This window comes from Candoia aspera, chromosome 2 (assembly GCF_035149785.1).
Source record: "Candoia aspera isolate rCanAsp1 chromosome 2, rCanAsp1.hap2, whole genome shotgun sequence".
NCBI lineage: Eukaryota > Metazoa > Chordata > Lepidosauria > Squamata > Boidae > Candoia > Candoia aspera.
In genome coordinates this window covers 220,673,958-220,690,850 of record NC_086154.1, presented here as the reverse complement: position 1 = coordinate 220,690,850, position 16,893 = coordinate 220,673,958, and the positions used below count along the sequence as shown (strand labels likewise).

The 16,893-nt window shown below is 36.5% G+C and overlaps 1 protein-coding gene across 10 annotated transcripts in view; it reads left to right on the top strand.

Moving 5' to 3' along the window:
* Positions 1 to 9,856, top strand: part of PPIP5K2 (diphosphoinositol pentakisphosphate kinase 2) — a 72,271-nt gene extending 62,415 nt beyond the window's left edge. For 4 of the 10 annotated variants that reach the window (XM_063295376.1, XM_063295374.1, XM_063295379.1 and 1 more), the window contains 6 exons: positions 440 to 559; positions 1,296 to 1,358; positions 3,015 to 3,074; positions 4,826 to 4,975; positions 6,140 to 6,268; positions 8,138 to 9,856. In XM_063295376.1, coding sequence (XP_063151446.1) covers positions 440 to 559; positions 1,296 to 1,358; positions 3,015 to 3,074; positions 4,826 to 4,975; positions 6,140 to 6,268; positions 8,138 to 8,169 — 554 coding nt within the window. In that variant the 3' untranslated portion in view covers positions 8,170 to 9,856. The remainder of the gene's footprint in view (positions 1 to 439; positions 560 to 1,295; positions 1,359 to 3,014; positions 3,075 to 4,825; positions 4,976 to 6,139; positions 6,269 to 8,137) is intronic. The other 6 variants (XM_063295377.1, XM_063295380.1, XM_063295378.1 and 3 more) reach the window with 3 other exon arrangements.
* The last annotated feature ends 7,037 nt before the right edge of the window (positions 9,857 to 16,893 follow it).

Sequence of the window (16,893 nt, the reverse complement as noted above, 5' to 3'; positions counted from 1 at the left end):
ACAAGCACATTGTTTGATAAGTACTGAAGAATTTCAGGAGAATTTGCATATGAAAATTAGTTCAGTTCTGCCATATCTAGAATTCTGTGTTCCTTTTTTTTTCCAGTTCAAGTACAGTTTCTGAAATCTAACCACTATACCTCCACTCTTTCTTTTTATTTTGCATTGCCTCCATCTGGCCCTTTTCCCTTTACCAAGTCGGTTAATCTTTCATTTAAGGACAGCCTTATCTTTGGTAAAAGGAACTGTAAACACAAATTATTACAGGAAATTACTGTAAATATCACTAAGACACTACAAGCATAGTGTAAACCTGTCCAAGGCAATGCCACAAAGTGCCTTTTGTGTGGTAAGAGCAATATGCTTGCATGCTGCATGCATCCCAATGTGAATAGAAGAACACCTGGTTTTTGTATGTATTTTCTCTAACTCCCATCAGGGTCTCACTGTGCGGGCCTGTTTAGCACCTCAGTGCTCGGGGGGTCTTCAAGTGCACCTAATCTACAGGATTATGCTCGTACTCATCGTAAAAAGCTGACTTCTTCTGGCTGCATAGATGGTATGTGCACACTTTCGCACATGCATTTACATTTACACACGTCCACTCATATTTCACACTAAAGAAAGCTTTAAAAAAAGTCCTAGATCTGTTGACTGAATAGAAGGCTGGGTTATTTGTCAATATTAAATATAGTGAATCTTACTGCCTATCTTTTCAACATTAGGTTGAGTGGTTGAGTCTAATGTTCCTTCAGTCCTTCTGTAACACATCATCTTCTAAGTAAAAGCCTTAAGGAATTCAATCTGTACAAAATTTTAACATTTTGAAGTATCACATACACACATTTTATATTTTGGAAATTCTTGAAATTGGACAGGAATGAAACAGTATTTTTTTTTCTTTAGTTAAAGTTTAGGCTTTGGACAGTTAATGGAAATGCCAGTACCAAGTTTTGAATGCTACTACAGTATTTTCTAACATCCTTGAGAGTAAAAACACATACTTTTTTTTCTACTGTCACTTCCAGGACATTAAATGCTAATCGTGTATAATTTTGTACATCAAATTTGCAATTACACCTTTATGTCCATGCACTCCATTAAATCCCTAGTTAATATCAAGCAAAGTATTGATTTTAAATCTATTTGGCCTATGCACTTTTCCCAATACCTTTTGCATGCCACTTAATTCTAACCTTTTTATTTCCCTTCTTCCCACCTTCCTGTCTATTCTTGAAATGTCCCTCTTCTGGTAGCTGGTTTGAATTTCAGGTACCTGTTTTTCTCTTTCTCAGACACCACACGTGGTTCTGCTGTTAAAAGGTTTTCTATCACATTTGCTCGACACCCAACCAATGGTATGTTTTGCTTTTATTTAAAAAAAAATATTCCCTTGCTTCATCCCCCTCAAAACATGGGATGGATATTATTATCCCACTGTCTTCCTAAATTCCACCTTAAGCACATAGACATGTGACCAATTATTAGGTATGGCAATTGTTTAATTCCCTTTTCATCTTTTAATTTCATTATTTTTTAATTCACACATCAAATCTTTTGGGGGAATAAAAATTCATATCTAATTATACACATTCTTCCAAATGACTCAAGGAATGAGTACCTCTTAATACATGTTTTTAAAAACTTTTCTGATCTTAAAGCTCCCTGGAATTTCTTCATAATATTCTTTGCCTTCCTGCTGCATTAGGTATTTTTGTCCTGAACCTTTGGATCACAGCATAAGAAATGTCTTGCTAAATCAGGTCCAAGTACATTTACTTAAGCATTTTGTTTCCAATAGCAACCATCAAATGGTGTTGGGAATCTCAGAAGGCAAAAAAGAAAAGACATTTCTGCTTCTTTTTGTCTTCAGCACCCCAAGCTATACTGCCTTTAAACTTGGGGTACTGTTTATTTAATTTCATTAACAACTATTTATAAGAGCACCCCTGTTAATTTAAATTGTCATTTAAAATGAAACCTATCATCTTTCCTGAAATTGCATCGGATTAAAATAAAAGTTGAAACAGTACACTATAGTAACACTAATACAAGTGGATTACCTTGCTTAAATCTTCTTCCCATTATGATGGTACCAGGTTTTATTTAATCAATATGTAGCTGCATTCTCCCCAAGTCTGTGAATGAATTCAAAACTGTTTTTGTTGTTGTTAAAATTAGATGTTGGAAAATAACTTTTTTTCTGTTCCCCTATGAAACATTTTGCACAAACTTTGCCAGAGTCAGTGCTTCTATTGCAGAATAGAACTGACTGCCCCCAACAATAATGCTGTCCTCAATCCTTATTCAAAAATTTCCAGTACTATTAAGTAACAGACTTCAATAGTAGTGAAGTAATGTGGGGTCTTACTGAAACTACAGAACTATAGTTAACTCTTTGATATATCTGATGATTAATAACAATCTAAGGAAATAATAGGTCTACTTTAGTAATGAAGAATATTCATAAAGACTATTGTTATATATTATAAATACTATATGGGCTTTAGAGTTCAAAAGATGTTTGAACTCTAAAATTAAGCTATCTAAAAAGAAAAGTTCAGTGCAGTAATGCAAAGCAACTGAAAGTTGAATTTTTAATGTTATTACATATTTGAATAATTAAGAAAATTCTGTTCAATAGCTAAATATATTTCATCTAAATTATATGTGCTTAATATACTTAGTATATTATCCACAACTACATTACACAGCTTTCTCTGATCTGTTTAGTATGTTTCTTAGCATCTTTAATAATTTACTGCATGCTTTAGGTATTTATTTGAACCTTAAAGATACTCTCTGATATACTTGTAGTGACTCTTACCTGCTTAGAAACAGAGGCCTGGTTTATTGTCTTTTCCTCACCTTTTCATTGGAGCCTCTCTTTCTCTTGACTTTGGTAACCCTAACCTGTTTCAGTCTTTCCCCTTCTCTCGTCTTGAGTACAAGGAATATGGTGAAATCAGTGCCTACTGACAGTGCTTTACCTTATTTTCTGGGCCTTTGTGCAGAACATCCAGACCTCTTTAGGTGCTGGTCGGTTTCCTCTGAGGAGTTTCTAGGCTCCAGTGGTATGTCTTTATAGCTTTCAAATGTAAGATGGCAGGGTGGCTTTCTGTTGCTGCGCTAACCCTTTCATTGTCTTCCATTTTGGTATATACATCGCAATAAAAATTACCCTAGAGCTATTGTTCTACTAGAGAGAGGCTTCTTTTAAAGACATTAAAAGCTTAAGGAGGAAGTTTTCATTTTCTGTTTCATAGAAATGGCCTCTTAGGAAATATCTAAGAGCATTTGATAATTAGATAATAAAGCTGCTAAAAAGTTGAGTATATGCGTGGCTGCTTAGTTCCCACTGTCTAGCCAAGGAGAAATATTAATTATAATACAATTTTTCCTGAACACCTTTTCTAAGGTACTGATGTCTAAGCGTTAGGGTAGGCATGAGCATTTTAAGAGAAAAAAATAGCTTGCTACTAAATTCCTTCTTGTAATCCTGGAGTTACTTGTGCTTACAGATTTTTCTCTTGTAAAGAAAAGCTGCTGTTCTTGTGGAATTTACTGTAATGCAAAGAAAGGGTTTGCGCTTGCCTGCATGTATATTGTTGTAGTTCATTTGACCAAGCATTAAATATGATTAAGTTGAATTATACATAAAAGGTTAATTGCTATGATTAAATAAAATGCCCAAATATCCTTAGTAAATTTTACTTACATGAAATGTTACAGGTTTTAAAAATAAATTTAAGGAGGCAAAAGTGGTATTGGAACCCTTGAAAGATTGTGAGAGTTAATATTAATATTACATTTTAAATGTGCCCTTGAACTACTACTTCAGTTGCAATCCTGTCTTTGAAATAAATGCCTTGGAAATAATGTAGCAATCTAAGTAAAAATACAATTTCATTCTTTAAACAATATAATTGAAAGTTTATATGGACATCATTTTGTGGGGCACTGTCACAATCAGTTCATGAAACTCCTTCAAATCTCTCTATGTATGTATGTATGTATACACACACACACACAAATATTTATTTACTTGTTTAGCTAAGTTTGCTTATTTATGAAATATTAAAATACCTGTAGTTATTTTGTCTAAAATAACTTTTATATAATTAATCAGGCAGGTATTAAATAATACATATATAATCTTGCATGTTGAAGTTTTATGAAAGGAGCTTTCCTAAATTTTATCTCAGAAATGTATAATTTAAAATCTTCCAAGTTATTTTCCTATTTGGGTGAGAAGCCCAGCTTCATTGGTTATAGAAATAGCCTTGGGATATATTGAAACCCTAACTTAACTAATTCTTAAACATGGCTTCTGCTGAAATGTATACATTGATGTGACTGTAAGACTACAACTTTATAAGTGATGGTTAAATTGCTGCCTAATTTAACTATGCATGTTCTTGTATAATGTTTATATAGAATTATGAGCTTCATGTGTAATAACCTCTAAATCTTTTGGTCTAAGTATTGCTTTAATATGTGAAGTGGTCTGTGTACTTATATTCAGATGTTTCTTGTGAGAGTGATTTTTGGCAATTCTTGATTCTCCTGTTGCCATATACCATCCCTGAAAATTTTCATCAGAAAATCAGGCAAAATTCTGAACTACTTCTGATGAGAACAAAGAAGTGTCAAAATAAAAATCAGTAGTTTACTGTGCTGAAAGTACAGTATTTCACTACACATGGCAGTTTTTTTTTTCCTATCATGGCTTTAAATTTCTGTAGATCACTTCACTACCTGAAAAGAGTTCAGTGCTTTCTTTTTGGGTGAAAATCTGTGGGTTTTTTTTTCTTTTCTTTTCCAGGCTTTGAATTATATTCCATGGTGCCTTCGATCTGTCCACTAGAAACTCTCCATAACTCCTTGTCTTTAAAGCAAGTGGATGAATTTCTTGCCTCAATTACATCCTCAACCTCGTGTGAAAATTTTCCACAAATATCTACAGCTTCCTTTCGTAATTATCCATTATATGTTCTGTTTTTCAAACTGCAAAACATTGCTAAGTGTAGAAAATTCCTTACAATATCAGGATTAGCATTCTGAGTTGCTTACATATCTCTTTACATAAATAAGGTTAAAAAGAACAGAATCTAAGACACAGATAACAATATAATACAAAGCACAATGCCAAAGAAGAATAAAAGTCTACATTCATTAAATTCAGATTAAAGGAGGGACCACCTTAAAATTGTATTAAACTGCTTGTTTAAGATTTAAAAATACCCGATTCCAGACAACTCAGGGTTCATATCTCACCTGCTGAAAAACTCAGGTTTTGATGGCCAGACTTTTAGTGGATGACTGATAAAACAGTTTCAAAACAAACAAGCATTTCTTATTTCTCCTTTACTTTAGCATTTTGACAGAAGTCAGCTGAATCTAAAGAAAATGAACCTTGCTTAACAACAATATTATGCAATTGCCAGACTTCGTGTTTAGAATAACCAAGGTTATTTGCCCAACTACAAATACTGAAGATCCCCGAAGTCTTAAGTTGCTTTCATTATTCCACGCCCCCCTCCCCAACATTCTCTTGTTCAAACCTACTTTTTAAATCAGCTTCACCTATTTCCAAAGGCCCTGCAGAACTCACAAGCTTTTCAATGTTCTAAGTTACTTTACATTAGTGTACATAGTCCCAACATACTCTACAGGGTTGTTTATGTGGAAACAAAATGGAGATAGAATGCTCTGTATAGTTCCTGGAACTCCTGAAAGAACATGAGAGAACTCTAATGAATAAAAAAGAATAAACCTACAGCCAGATGTTGAACGGCAGACAACATCCAACTGTTCATACCGATGGCTGAAAATTCCAGGAAGTGCACTTCCCCTCCCATTCCTTAGATAGTTCTAATCACACCTGAAAATACTACAGAGATGATCAGTCCAACTTTTAAATGGGGTGGTTCATGATCTGAGGGGCTGAAGGAGATGAGACATCCCAAAGTTAGGTGGAGTCATTTTATTTCCAAAAGTTGTAGTAGCAGTGTTCAAAAAGTAGTATGGTATTTAGTTTTGTTATATAACTTAAGTATTGATAAGATCTGGTGAATTGGCAGATAAGGGTAAAAGGTTTTGTAATTTCTCCTTTCCCTGCCCCCATTAATCCTGTTAGGGTCTCCATCATTTCTTGATGCCATATCAGAAAGAAAGTGTTCTTTAAATACATACACCCCTGCTAAAATCCAACCAACATCATTTGAAGACTTCGCAGGACAGAGATCTGTTGAGAGAAATCCCTCAGGTAAGTAATGTTTGACAAAGTCTACTTTAAATGTTCTCATATTAATAAGCTTTTAATTGATATTTTTCTTTAAACACTGAAATACATATAATTTTAATTTAACTGAAATATTTACAGACCTGATTTTCCCTGTTCTATCTGTCTGAAACAGTTTATTGATCAACATTGAATTAAGCAAGGTGAGAAATAAGTTTCCTTAGCAGGCGACCCTTTTTTTGTTTTTACTCTAACAGGTGGCATTTAAATATCTTGTGTTCACAGTGGTGTTCAATCTATGGATGTACAAATGAAAAAAATAGTTGGACCTATGCAAGTGACATACAGTACATAAAAGAATTAATGCCCTCCCCACAGCTGTTTGGAAGGGAAATATAGGGAAATCACATATGAAACCCAATATTGCCCCTGTGACATGGGTGCCATGTTCTTTTGTATTGTCAGTTTTACAGGGACATTCGCCACCAGTTGATTACCCTGCTTTTATTTAAATTCCTGGGGCACTCTGATAATTTTTACTTAGGTTATCTATTAAACAACCAAGATAAATGAATTTCTTTGAAAGTAGCAAAATTCTGCTACATTATGTATAAACTTTGCCCGCAAATGGTTGCCAACAGTTAATGATACTAGGGGATAATTTTGCTTGTTTTATAGAATATATTTAATTGGTCAATGACCAAAATAAAGTTTCTATGTCTACATATAAGAAACTCTTCTGAACTACCATTTTTTTCACAGACTATTGTTTGCTTGCACCAGTGATTTGAAAGCTGAAAAAAGAGATACCACCCCCAAAGTATTCTATTATAACCATGTTTTAATATGAAGCTCAGCATGTTTTCAGGGTCTCTTATTTGTTTCAAATACCCCAGAAGCAGTGTCCCTCAGTACCTTGCAGATCTTGATTTAACTGTCTATAGTTGAAAGTATTTTGTGTGACATCATGGCTCACAATACCTTGACTTTCTTACTACCTGTCATTTGTTCAGTTTTCTTCCAGCCCTCTTCCTTTCTTGGGATTCCATTAAAAATTGCAATTTCAGATTTAAAGCTCTATGTGAGCCAATTCTGTAAGCATTTTTGAAAGTTACATGCAGCTACAATTTTAAGTTTAGCTGGAAGATTACCAATTTCAAATTGATATGTGATGTAAAGCAGTGGTTCCCAACATTTTTGGCACCTGGGACCGGTTTCGTGGAAGACAGTTTTTCCACGGACCATGTGGGGGATGGTTTCGGGATGATTCAAGCGCCTCCTCTTTTTCCTGACCTTTTATTCTTTTTTCTTCACACCATTTGGATATAGCAGCCAATGGGCTTGCTTTTTCTGACAGGAGGCGGAGCTCAGGCAGTAATGCAAGCGATTGGGAGCGGCTGTAAATACTCAGGCTGTAAATTCACTCGCTTGCCCACTGCTCACCTCCTGCTGTGCAGCCCAGTTCCTAACAGGCCACAGACCGATACAGGTCCGCGGCCCAGCAGTTGTGGACCCCTGATGTAAAGCACGTAGCTAGAGGTTTTAGTTTTAAGAGTGATTCAAAGGAGTGGGTAAGTACACATTTAAATAATTGAAGAATGTGAGTAAACTCTTGATCTAGTCAGGTTTGAGAAAGAGCTTAGTTTTAACCCTTAAATGGACTTTCAGCTGTTCCGATTGAGTTGTGCTACATAAGCATGTATTTTAATGGTGTGCAAAGCACCATTTTGAGTTTGAACCCAGTTATTTTTTAGTATGGTGCAGATGCCAAATGGACTGCATGTTATTATGGAAGTATTTTGAGCTCATTTGTAGAAATTGTTTTGAACTCAAAATGAGGTGTTATGAATTCAGCATTAAATTTGGCTAAAATATTGTTTTGTTTCTGTGCAGGTCCCACTGGTTCTTCAGTTCCTGATGTTTGACTATAGCATTAGAAGACAAAAAAGGATTTAAATAATACTAGTGTGATGTTAGTGGTAAAATGCTTTCTGAAAAGGAATTAAGTACTTCAGGCAAAACTTGAAGGAACACTCCATCGCCTCTTCTACAGCAAACAAATCCTTGCAGAAAAAGGCAGTTTTTAAAATCACGTTTGCCACAAAGAATGTGTTTTGTTGTATATAAAGTAACTGTTGGAGTGCATATTTTCAGGTTAAAGGTAACTTCTTTTCTAAAATATAAAAAGCAACAAAGTTTACACTTGTCATTTTAAGGTACTGATATCTTAAATGTACAAACCACACAAAATATTTCCATCATTGTTGTCCAAAATATGCGCACAATGCAAAACCAAAACAGCCTAGCATATTTGTTTGTATTACAGACCCAGCTAGAAAGGGATATAAGAGACAAAAAAGTTTTTTAAAAGGCCATTATTTGGGGATAGATTTACAGTAGGCCTTTAAAAAGACCTTACTATTTTTTTTTCACTACCAAGAAATATTAACATGGCTCTGGGTAATGGCTACTTTTCTGAATACTGATCCCTGAAGTAGAATTTAGCAAGTTATACTTTATTTCTGATACATATGCATGTTGTTTGAATTACAGATAAAACTTGCTTAGGTCCTTAGACTTGAAAAATGCAAGAAAAATTGAACAGCCCACTGTAGAAACTATTACTCTAAAGATAATGTGTCATATTTTGAGTCATATTAGCACTAATAGCACATATATAATATTGTATAATTGTATTGTTAAAGGTAAATTTGGTTTCAGTTCACAGATCAGCTTTACTGGAGATTTCTTCTAACTTGACAAGAGTCAGGGCAACCAGAACAAATTAAAAAGAAACTTTTTTTTATGCTAATATAACAGAGCTAATAGTTTCATAGCAAAATATTTAATTTCCATTTCATGCATGCTCACCACTAAGCTAAAAACTCAGTCTCACTCTGTCAATTATTTTGTCTGTCAGTAGCAATTGTATTGGGAACAAAATCTTGGTCTTGATTCCATTCCGTTCAGTCATTCATCTGTCAAGTGTAAAGTTTAGATTGTAATCTCTCTCTCTGCTTCAATCTAAATATGGTTTCTGGAAGCATCACATTCTTCCTACTATTTTGAGGTACCTCTAGTGAGTTTTCACAGTACTACTTACCTAGCTAAAGGTCTCTTGTCCAAAAGGTCATCAATTCATGAATTATTATCTTGCCCTGAACTGACACCTGGCCTGCTCTGTCTTGGCATGGAAGTACCTCTTTTTCCTATATGAATGTAGACATATTGGGGGTCAGTTATGGAAAGTATATAGATGATTTACCAGATTCTTTGTTTACATCAATATCTGAAATTTGTGCAAGATTATTAACAACCTATGCTTTAATATATGGCATGAATTAATTATGATTTCATTATTTCGTAATTTATGAATTTATTTCCTGTTTACATACTCTCTAAAGGTTTTTTTTTTTTTTTAAATTGCTTTCGACACAGGTTTCTGCACAATACTGTTTAAAGTATAGTCCTAGATATGGATAACAGGGCTTTAGAAAAGCAGAAACAGCTGGTCTGTTTATATCCGTAGTTGTAATTTTATATATCTGTACATGCTGTCATTTGTCATGTTTTCAAATGAAAAGAAGTTGCAACATTACCAAATCTACAAAATTACTGATTCATCACTGAATGTATGGGCATAATGCCATATAGCAGATTGCCATATGGCTGATCTTTTAATCATGCCTGCTGGTAGACAGTGGTTAAAAATAATAATTAGTGCTATCAGACCTCCCAAAAACTGGAACTGTGCTTTTAAAAAAATATCCAGCTTTGTCAACACCTGTATGTTAGTTGTCCTTTGGCTTCCCTTATGCCCTTACGAATTACTGAATGGTTAATACATTTTCAGTCTTTGCAGTAACACTATAATTCATAAAGAGCAATATTTTCCTTTATATTAAAAGAGGCCTGGTTTCAGTGCATCTATAAGAATAAAAATACTTTTCATTCAGTAATTCTCCATGAAAGTTTAATTGCTTATTAAGCTTGCCACAGCATTGCTGTGTATATTATATGAGATTATATAAGCAATTCTTCATTATTTAAGATACCAAATATATGATGGGTTCACAACTCTCATTACATTTCATCGTCTAAAATTTTTAATATGGACAATGTTTGTCTTGCTCACCTATGAATGTATATGTCATGTTCTGTTTTTATATATGAAATGTTATTGTTTAATTATGTATAACATTCCAGTCAACCAAAGCTTTGGCATAAAAATTCAATGTCCTCTTAAATAAAAGAGAGTCAACAGCAAAACAGCATCCATTCAACCTGATCTTTTAACAGTTTTTTTTTCTATTTAAAGAATATTCCTACGAGCCTGAATATAGTGCTACAGCCTTAAATAAATGTAGGTATATAACCTATCATTACAGGTAGTCCTCGTTTAGCAATTGCCTCCAGTGCTAAACCATTCACAGTTACAATGGTGATGAAAAAGTAACTTTACGGCCAATCCTCACATTTACAACCTTCACAGGTCTGTAAAGCAAAGGAAAGCTGAAGTAAGATCATAAGCACATTTGAGGTTTCACTTAGCGACTGCTTCGCTTAACAACTGAGTTGCTGGTCCCAATTGGGATAGCTAAACAAGGGCTACCTGTGTTATGTAGTCCAAAATGTCAGTATGCTGAAAATAGTTCCTCAGTATTGTTACCAAATGATATGACACTTTGGTATACATTTAGACTTGTGTATAAACAAAGGACACATCTTATGTCACTATGAGCCAGGGTTGCAAAATATTAGAGGGATAGCCTTCTCTCGCCAATCTTCACTGGGAAAAACTGGGGACCTCTTACTTCAGTGTTCACGTCATTAATAAATATATTGAAAAGCACACATCCCTTTTTCATTCAACAAGACACTCCATATCTGTTAGCAGTGCTGTGATGAAAAACCTAACTTGTCTATGAATTTTATTTAGTCATGCATGGATGTGATTTATCTATTGCCTCAATCCTCATGGAGTCTAAGCACGCTACAAATGTTAAAATAGCAATAACAGTAAAAGTACATTTTAAAACTTGAGTAACAAATAAAAAACGAATAATAAGATTCACAAATGCACAAACGGATGCTTGTGGCTCTATGGTCAGTCCCCAAAGACTGGAAAAGCCAAATTTCACTAGTTTCTAAAAGGTGATGAGAGGGGGGGCCATCCTTGCTGCAGGAGGGAGGCTGGGGAGCTGCCACTGAGAATGCTTGCCATCAAGCCCCCTCTCACTGCACTTCCTGGTAAGCAGAGACCTTTAGTAGCCATTCTCTGACCATGAAGATCAGATTGTTGTTGTTTATTCATTTACTTGCTTCCGACTCTTCGTGACTTCATGGACCAGCCCACCCCAGAGCTTCCTGTCGGTTGTCAACACCCCCACCTCCCCCAGGGAAGAGTCCGTCACCTCTAGAATATCATCTATCCATCTTGCCCTTGGTCGGCCCCTCTTCCTTTTGCCTTCCACTCTCCCTAGTATCAGCGCCTTCTCCAGGGTGTCCTGTCTTCTCATTATGTGGCCAAAGTATTTCAGTTTTGCCTTTAATATCGTTCCCTCAAGTGAGCAGTCTGGCTTTATTTCCCGGAGTATCGACTGGTTTGATCTTGCAGTCCAAGGCACTCTCAGAATTTTCCTCCAACACCACAGTTCAAAAGCATCGATCTTCCTTCTCAGCCTTCCTTATGGTCCAGCTCTCGCAGCCATATGTTACTACAGGGAACACCATTGCTTTAACTATGCGGACCTTTGTTGTCAGTGTGATGTCTGCTCTTAACTATTTTATCGAGATTTGTCATTGCTCTTCTCCCAAGGATTAAGCGTCTTCTGATTTCCTGACTGCAGTCAGCATCTGCAGTAATCTTCACATCTAGAAATACAAAGTCTTTCACTGCTTCTACATTTTCCCGCTCTATTTGCCAGTTATCAATCAAGCTGGTTGCCATAATCTTGGTTTTTTGGAGGTTTAGCTGCAAGCCAGCTTTTGCACTTTCCTCTTTCACCTTCATCATAAGGCTCCTCAGTTCCTCTTCGCTTTCAGCCATCAAAGTGGTATCATCTGCATATCTGAGATGGTTAATGTTTCTTCCAGCGATTTTAACTCCAGCCTTGGATTCCTCAAGCCCAGCTTGTTGTATGATGTGTTCTGCGTACAAGTTGAATAGGTAGGGTGAGAGTATACAGCCCTGCCGTACTCCTTTCCCAATGTTAAACCAGTCTGTTGTTCTGTGGTCTGTTCTTACTGTTGCTACTTGGTCATTATACAGATTCTTCAGGAGGCATACAAGATGACTTGGTATCCCCATACCACTAAGAACTTGCCACAATTTGTTCTGGTCCACACAGTCAAAGGCTTTAGAATAGTCAATAAAACAGAAATAGATGTTTTTCTGAAACTCCCTGTCTTTTTCCATTATCCAGCAGATATTGGCAATTTGGTCCCTAGTTCCTCTGCCTTTTCTAAACCCAGCTTGTACATCTGGCAATTCTCACTCCATGAATTGCTGCAGTCTACCTTGCAGGATCTTGAGCATTACCTTACTGGCATGTGAAATGAGTGCCACTGTTCCCCTTTTTTGGTATGAGGATATAAGTTGATTTTTTCTAGTCTGATGGCCATTCTTGTGTTTTCCAAATTTGCTGGCATATAGCATGCATTACCTTGACAGCATCATCTTGCAAGATTTTGAACAGTTCAGCTGGGATGCCGTCGTCTCTTGCTGCCTTGTTATTAGCAATGCTTCTTAAGGCCCACTCAACCTCACTCTTCAGGATGTCTGGCTCTAGCTCACTGGCCACACCGTCAAAGCTATCTCTGATATTGTTATCCTTCCTATACAGGTCTTCTGTATATTCTTGCCACCTTTTCTTGATCTCTTCTTCTTCTGTTAGGTCCTTGCCATCTTTGTTTTTGATCATACCCATTTTGCCTGGAATTTACCTCCAATGTCTCTCTTGTCTATTCTATTGTCTTCTTCCATTTCCACGCATTGCTTTTTTAGAAATAATTCCTTATCTCTTCTGGCTAACCTCTGGAATTTTGCATTTAATTGGGCATATCTCCCCCTATCACTGTTGCCTTTTGCTTTCCTTCTTTCTTGGGCTACTTCTAGTGGCTCAGCAGACAGCCATTTTGCCTTCTTGGTTTTCTCTTTGTTTGGGATGTATTTTGTTGCCGCCTCCTGAAGAATGCTGCGAACTTCTGTCCAGAGTTCTTCCGGGACCCTATCTACTAAGTCCAGTCCCTGAAATCAATTCTTCACCTCCACTGCATATTCCTTAGGAATATTAGTGAGCTCATATCTAGCTGATCTGTGGGTCTTCCCTAATCTCTTTAGTCTGATCCTAAATTGTGCAATAAGAAGTTCGTGATCAGAACTACAGTCAGGTCCAGCCTATGTCCTGCTTCGTTTTGTTCTCCCAGGCCATGCTTACCTGTAATTCCAGGTGTCATTTGACTGCCCACCTTAGCATTCCAGTCTCCTGTGATGAAAATAACATCTCTTTTAGGCATGTTGTCCAGTAGGTGCTGCAGATCCTCATAGAACTGCTCTACTTCAGCTTCTTCAGCATCTGTGGTTGGGGCGTATATTTGGAAAATTGTGATGTTAGATGGCTTGCCCTGAATTCGAATTGAGATCATTCTGTCGTTTTTTGGATTGTATCCAAGCACTGCTTTAGCCACTTTACTATTAATTATGAAGGCTACTCCATTTCTTCTGTGGTCCTCTTGTCCACAGTAGTAGATCTGGTGGTCGTCTGATGTGAAGTGGCCCATTCCAGTCCATTTCAGTTGACTGACACCCAAAATGTCTATCTTTAATCTTGACATCTCACCAATAACCACATCCAATTTGCCCTGGCTCATAAATCTTACATTCCAGGTTCCAATGGTATGTTGATCCTTAGAACATTGGATTCGCCATTCACCACCAGCACCGTCGGCCGCTAGCCGTCCTTTCGGCTTTGAGCTAGCTGCGTCATCACGTCTTGGGCTAGTTGAACTCATCCTCTGTTCCTCCCCAGTAGCATTTTGACCATCTTCCGACCTGGGGGTCTCATCTTCCGATGGTATACCGACATATCTCTGGTTGTACTGATCCATTTAGTTTTCACGGCAAGAATACTGGGGTGGGTTGCCATCACCTTCCCCAGGGATCACATTTAGTCTGACCTCTCTGTCATGACCTTCCCGTCTTGGGTGGCTCTTCACGGTTTAGCTCATGGCATCATTGATGTGCTCAAGCTCCAGCACCACGACAAGGTAACCATCCTTTGCTGAAGGAAGATCAGATGGGTAGCAACTATTTGGAAAAGGCAGCTCTTAGCTACCCAGGCCCTAAGTCATATAGGGCTTTAAAGGTTACAACCAGCACTTTGAATCGTGCTGTGAAGCAGAGTGGCAATCAGTCCAACTCCAGCAGCAGCAGTACAACATGGCAGTACCAAGGCTGGCCAGTAAGTACATGGGATACTGCATTCTGGACCAGCTGAAGATTTTAGGTGATCTTTAAGGGCAGCCATGCCTACAGCAAATTTCAGTAATCTAACTGGGAGGATGTGAGTGACTGTCTCCACAGCATGTTAGAATATAATACAAATGTGGAGCCTTTGGTCCATACTGGCATCTTTCAACTGACTGAATTAATCTAGCAATGGAAATCTGGTTAATTTTAACTTCTTCTTTTTTTCTTTTGTAATACATTTTATTAAAGAAAAATACAAAAATTACAAAAAAACAAAAAAACTACAAAGAAAAAAACTAAAGTGCAAAAACACAAAAGAGATTTTTTTTTCAATTGTACAGTCGTGGCTTCTGACTCAACAGCAAGGATATACAAAAATTTCAACTATCAATCTCTTACTCCATATTAAACCAACACACATTATTTCTATAAATCAATCCACTTTAACACATAATAGAAATTGCTAAATACAGTTACTCCTCCCTCTTACATTAAAATAAAAAAAAATCATATAAACCTTAACCTTCCTTCTCCACTCCAAAAAACAAAAAACTATTTAACTAATCCCTTCCACTATGCTATACATTTCTGTGTACTACAATAAGGATCAAATTAAAAAGCCTAAGTTGTCTACTATTATAGTTAATACTACAACAATTTTAATAACCAGATAAACATTATTTAACCCTAATATAACAGTTTTAGTAATTTTAATGTTTTTAAACTATTTAAAATTTTAATGTTAATAAACTAATAGAAAACTGATTCAAAACAGTAAATCCAAATCTTTAAAGACAAATAGCATCAATCAAGTCGTTAAAGCAAACCAAATAAAGATTTTTCAATCCTTACCCCACTTCATAGTAGACCAAATCAGTTACATATCCTCACAGTATGCACAAAACTTTCCTTTTGCAAAAATCAACCAGCCCAACTCAGAGAGTCCAGGTTCTTATAATGACATTCCACCAGGAAATCAATTTTACATATGGCTTGCAGATGATTTTCACCCTTAGTTTTCTCCAAGTCCTTCATCCAATCTTCATCCAGCATCTCGATAGGGATTCCAATCTCAGTCTTAAGAGAGACATTTCTATCGCTCTTAAATTCTTCAAATTCATCTACCACATGCCCAACCTGAAAGCACATTTTGGATCTCATATTTTCCACAATGTCCTGGATCTCTTGCAAAAAAGCACAATCTTTGTTTCCTTTGGGAGGAAAACAAAATTCAGAACTAAAAAGATTTTTTTCAATTAATAATTAAACCCAGAAATAACGTTAGGCACCCAGAGAGCCGGCTTCTCCTCGCTGTAAAAAGCCTCTTAGGCTACTTATGCTTGAAAAAACATATACAAATTGGTGGTTAAGAAATGGGGCAGCTGGTCTTAGTGTCCCTTTAAGGCTACAGTGCGCTTGAAAATGATGAAATCCTGCGCCTCCCAGCTGATCTTACCGGGTGATTGTGAAACTCCATTTACAATCTTCGGTTACAATCAGCCGATCGGAGGACAGATGGGACGATTCCAGGAGTTCTCGGAGATCCGGAGAACATTTTTGGGCTTCAGAAGAACCTGCCTGAGCCCCAAAAAAAACACTGCACTGTCAGATCCGCTTGCTGAATTAGCAACTGCAGCTGTTCAGTCCGCCATTCCCACCCGGAAGCAGGGTAATTTTAACTTCTGATGCTTCACAGATTTGTAAATCAGGTGACCCAGTCTCTCTTGAAAAAAGCCAACTTGTTCCTCAAATGCATTGTTATAAATCATAACCCAATTGATATACATTTACCATTCAATTTAGCTACAACCCCTGGAAAATGTTTTTTCCTTTAGTTAAAACCTTCATTATCTTTTTAAAAAATATATTAATCATCTTTGTTCCCCAAAGATGGGGAATGCTGAGTCCCCAAATGCTGAGCACATTTTCATGTCTTCCCATGGACCCTTGGTGAGTATACCTTGAGTTGTTTAAATTATTTTTATTCTTAATTTCACAAGAGTATCGTATTTTTAAAGAGCAGCTTAACATTTACTGTATTTGCCATACTCCATCCTATCTCATCTCTTTTCTATCCTAGTAGGATGTATTAATTTTGTATTAGTATTAATCAGTATCCTCATACTATCATCCTTGTTACAGAAGTGGAAAATAAGAAGCTGATCAGAGCACCAGGTAT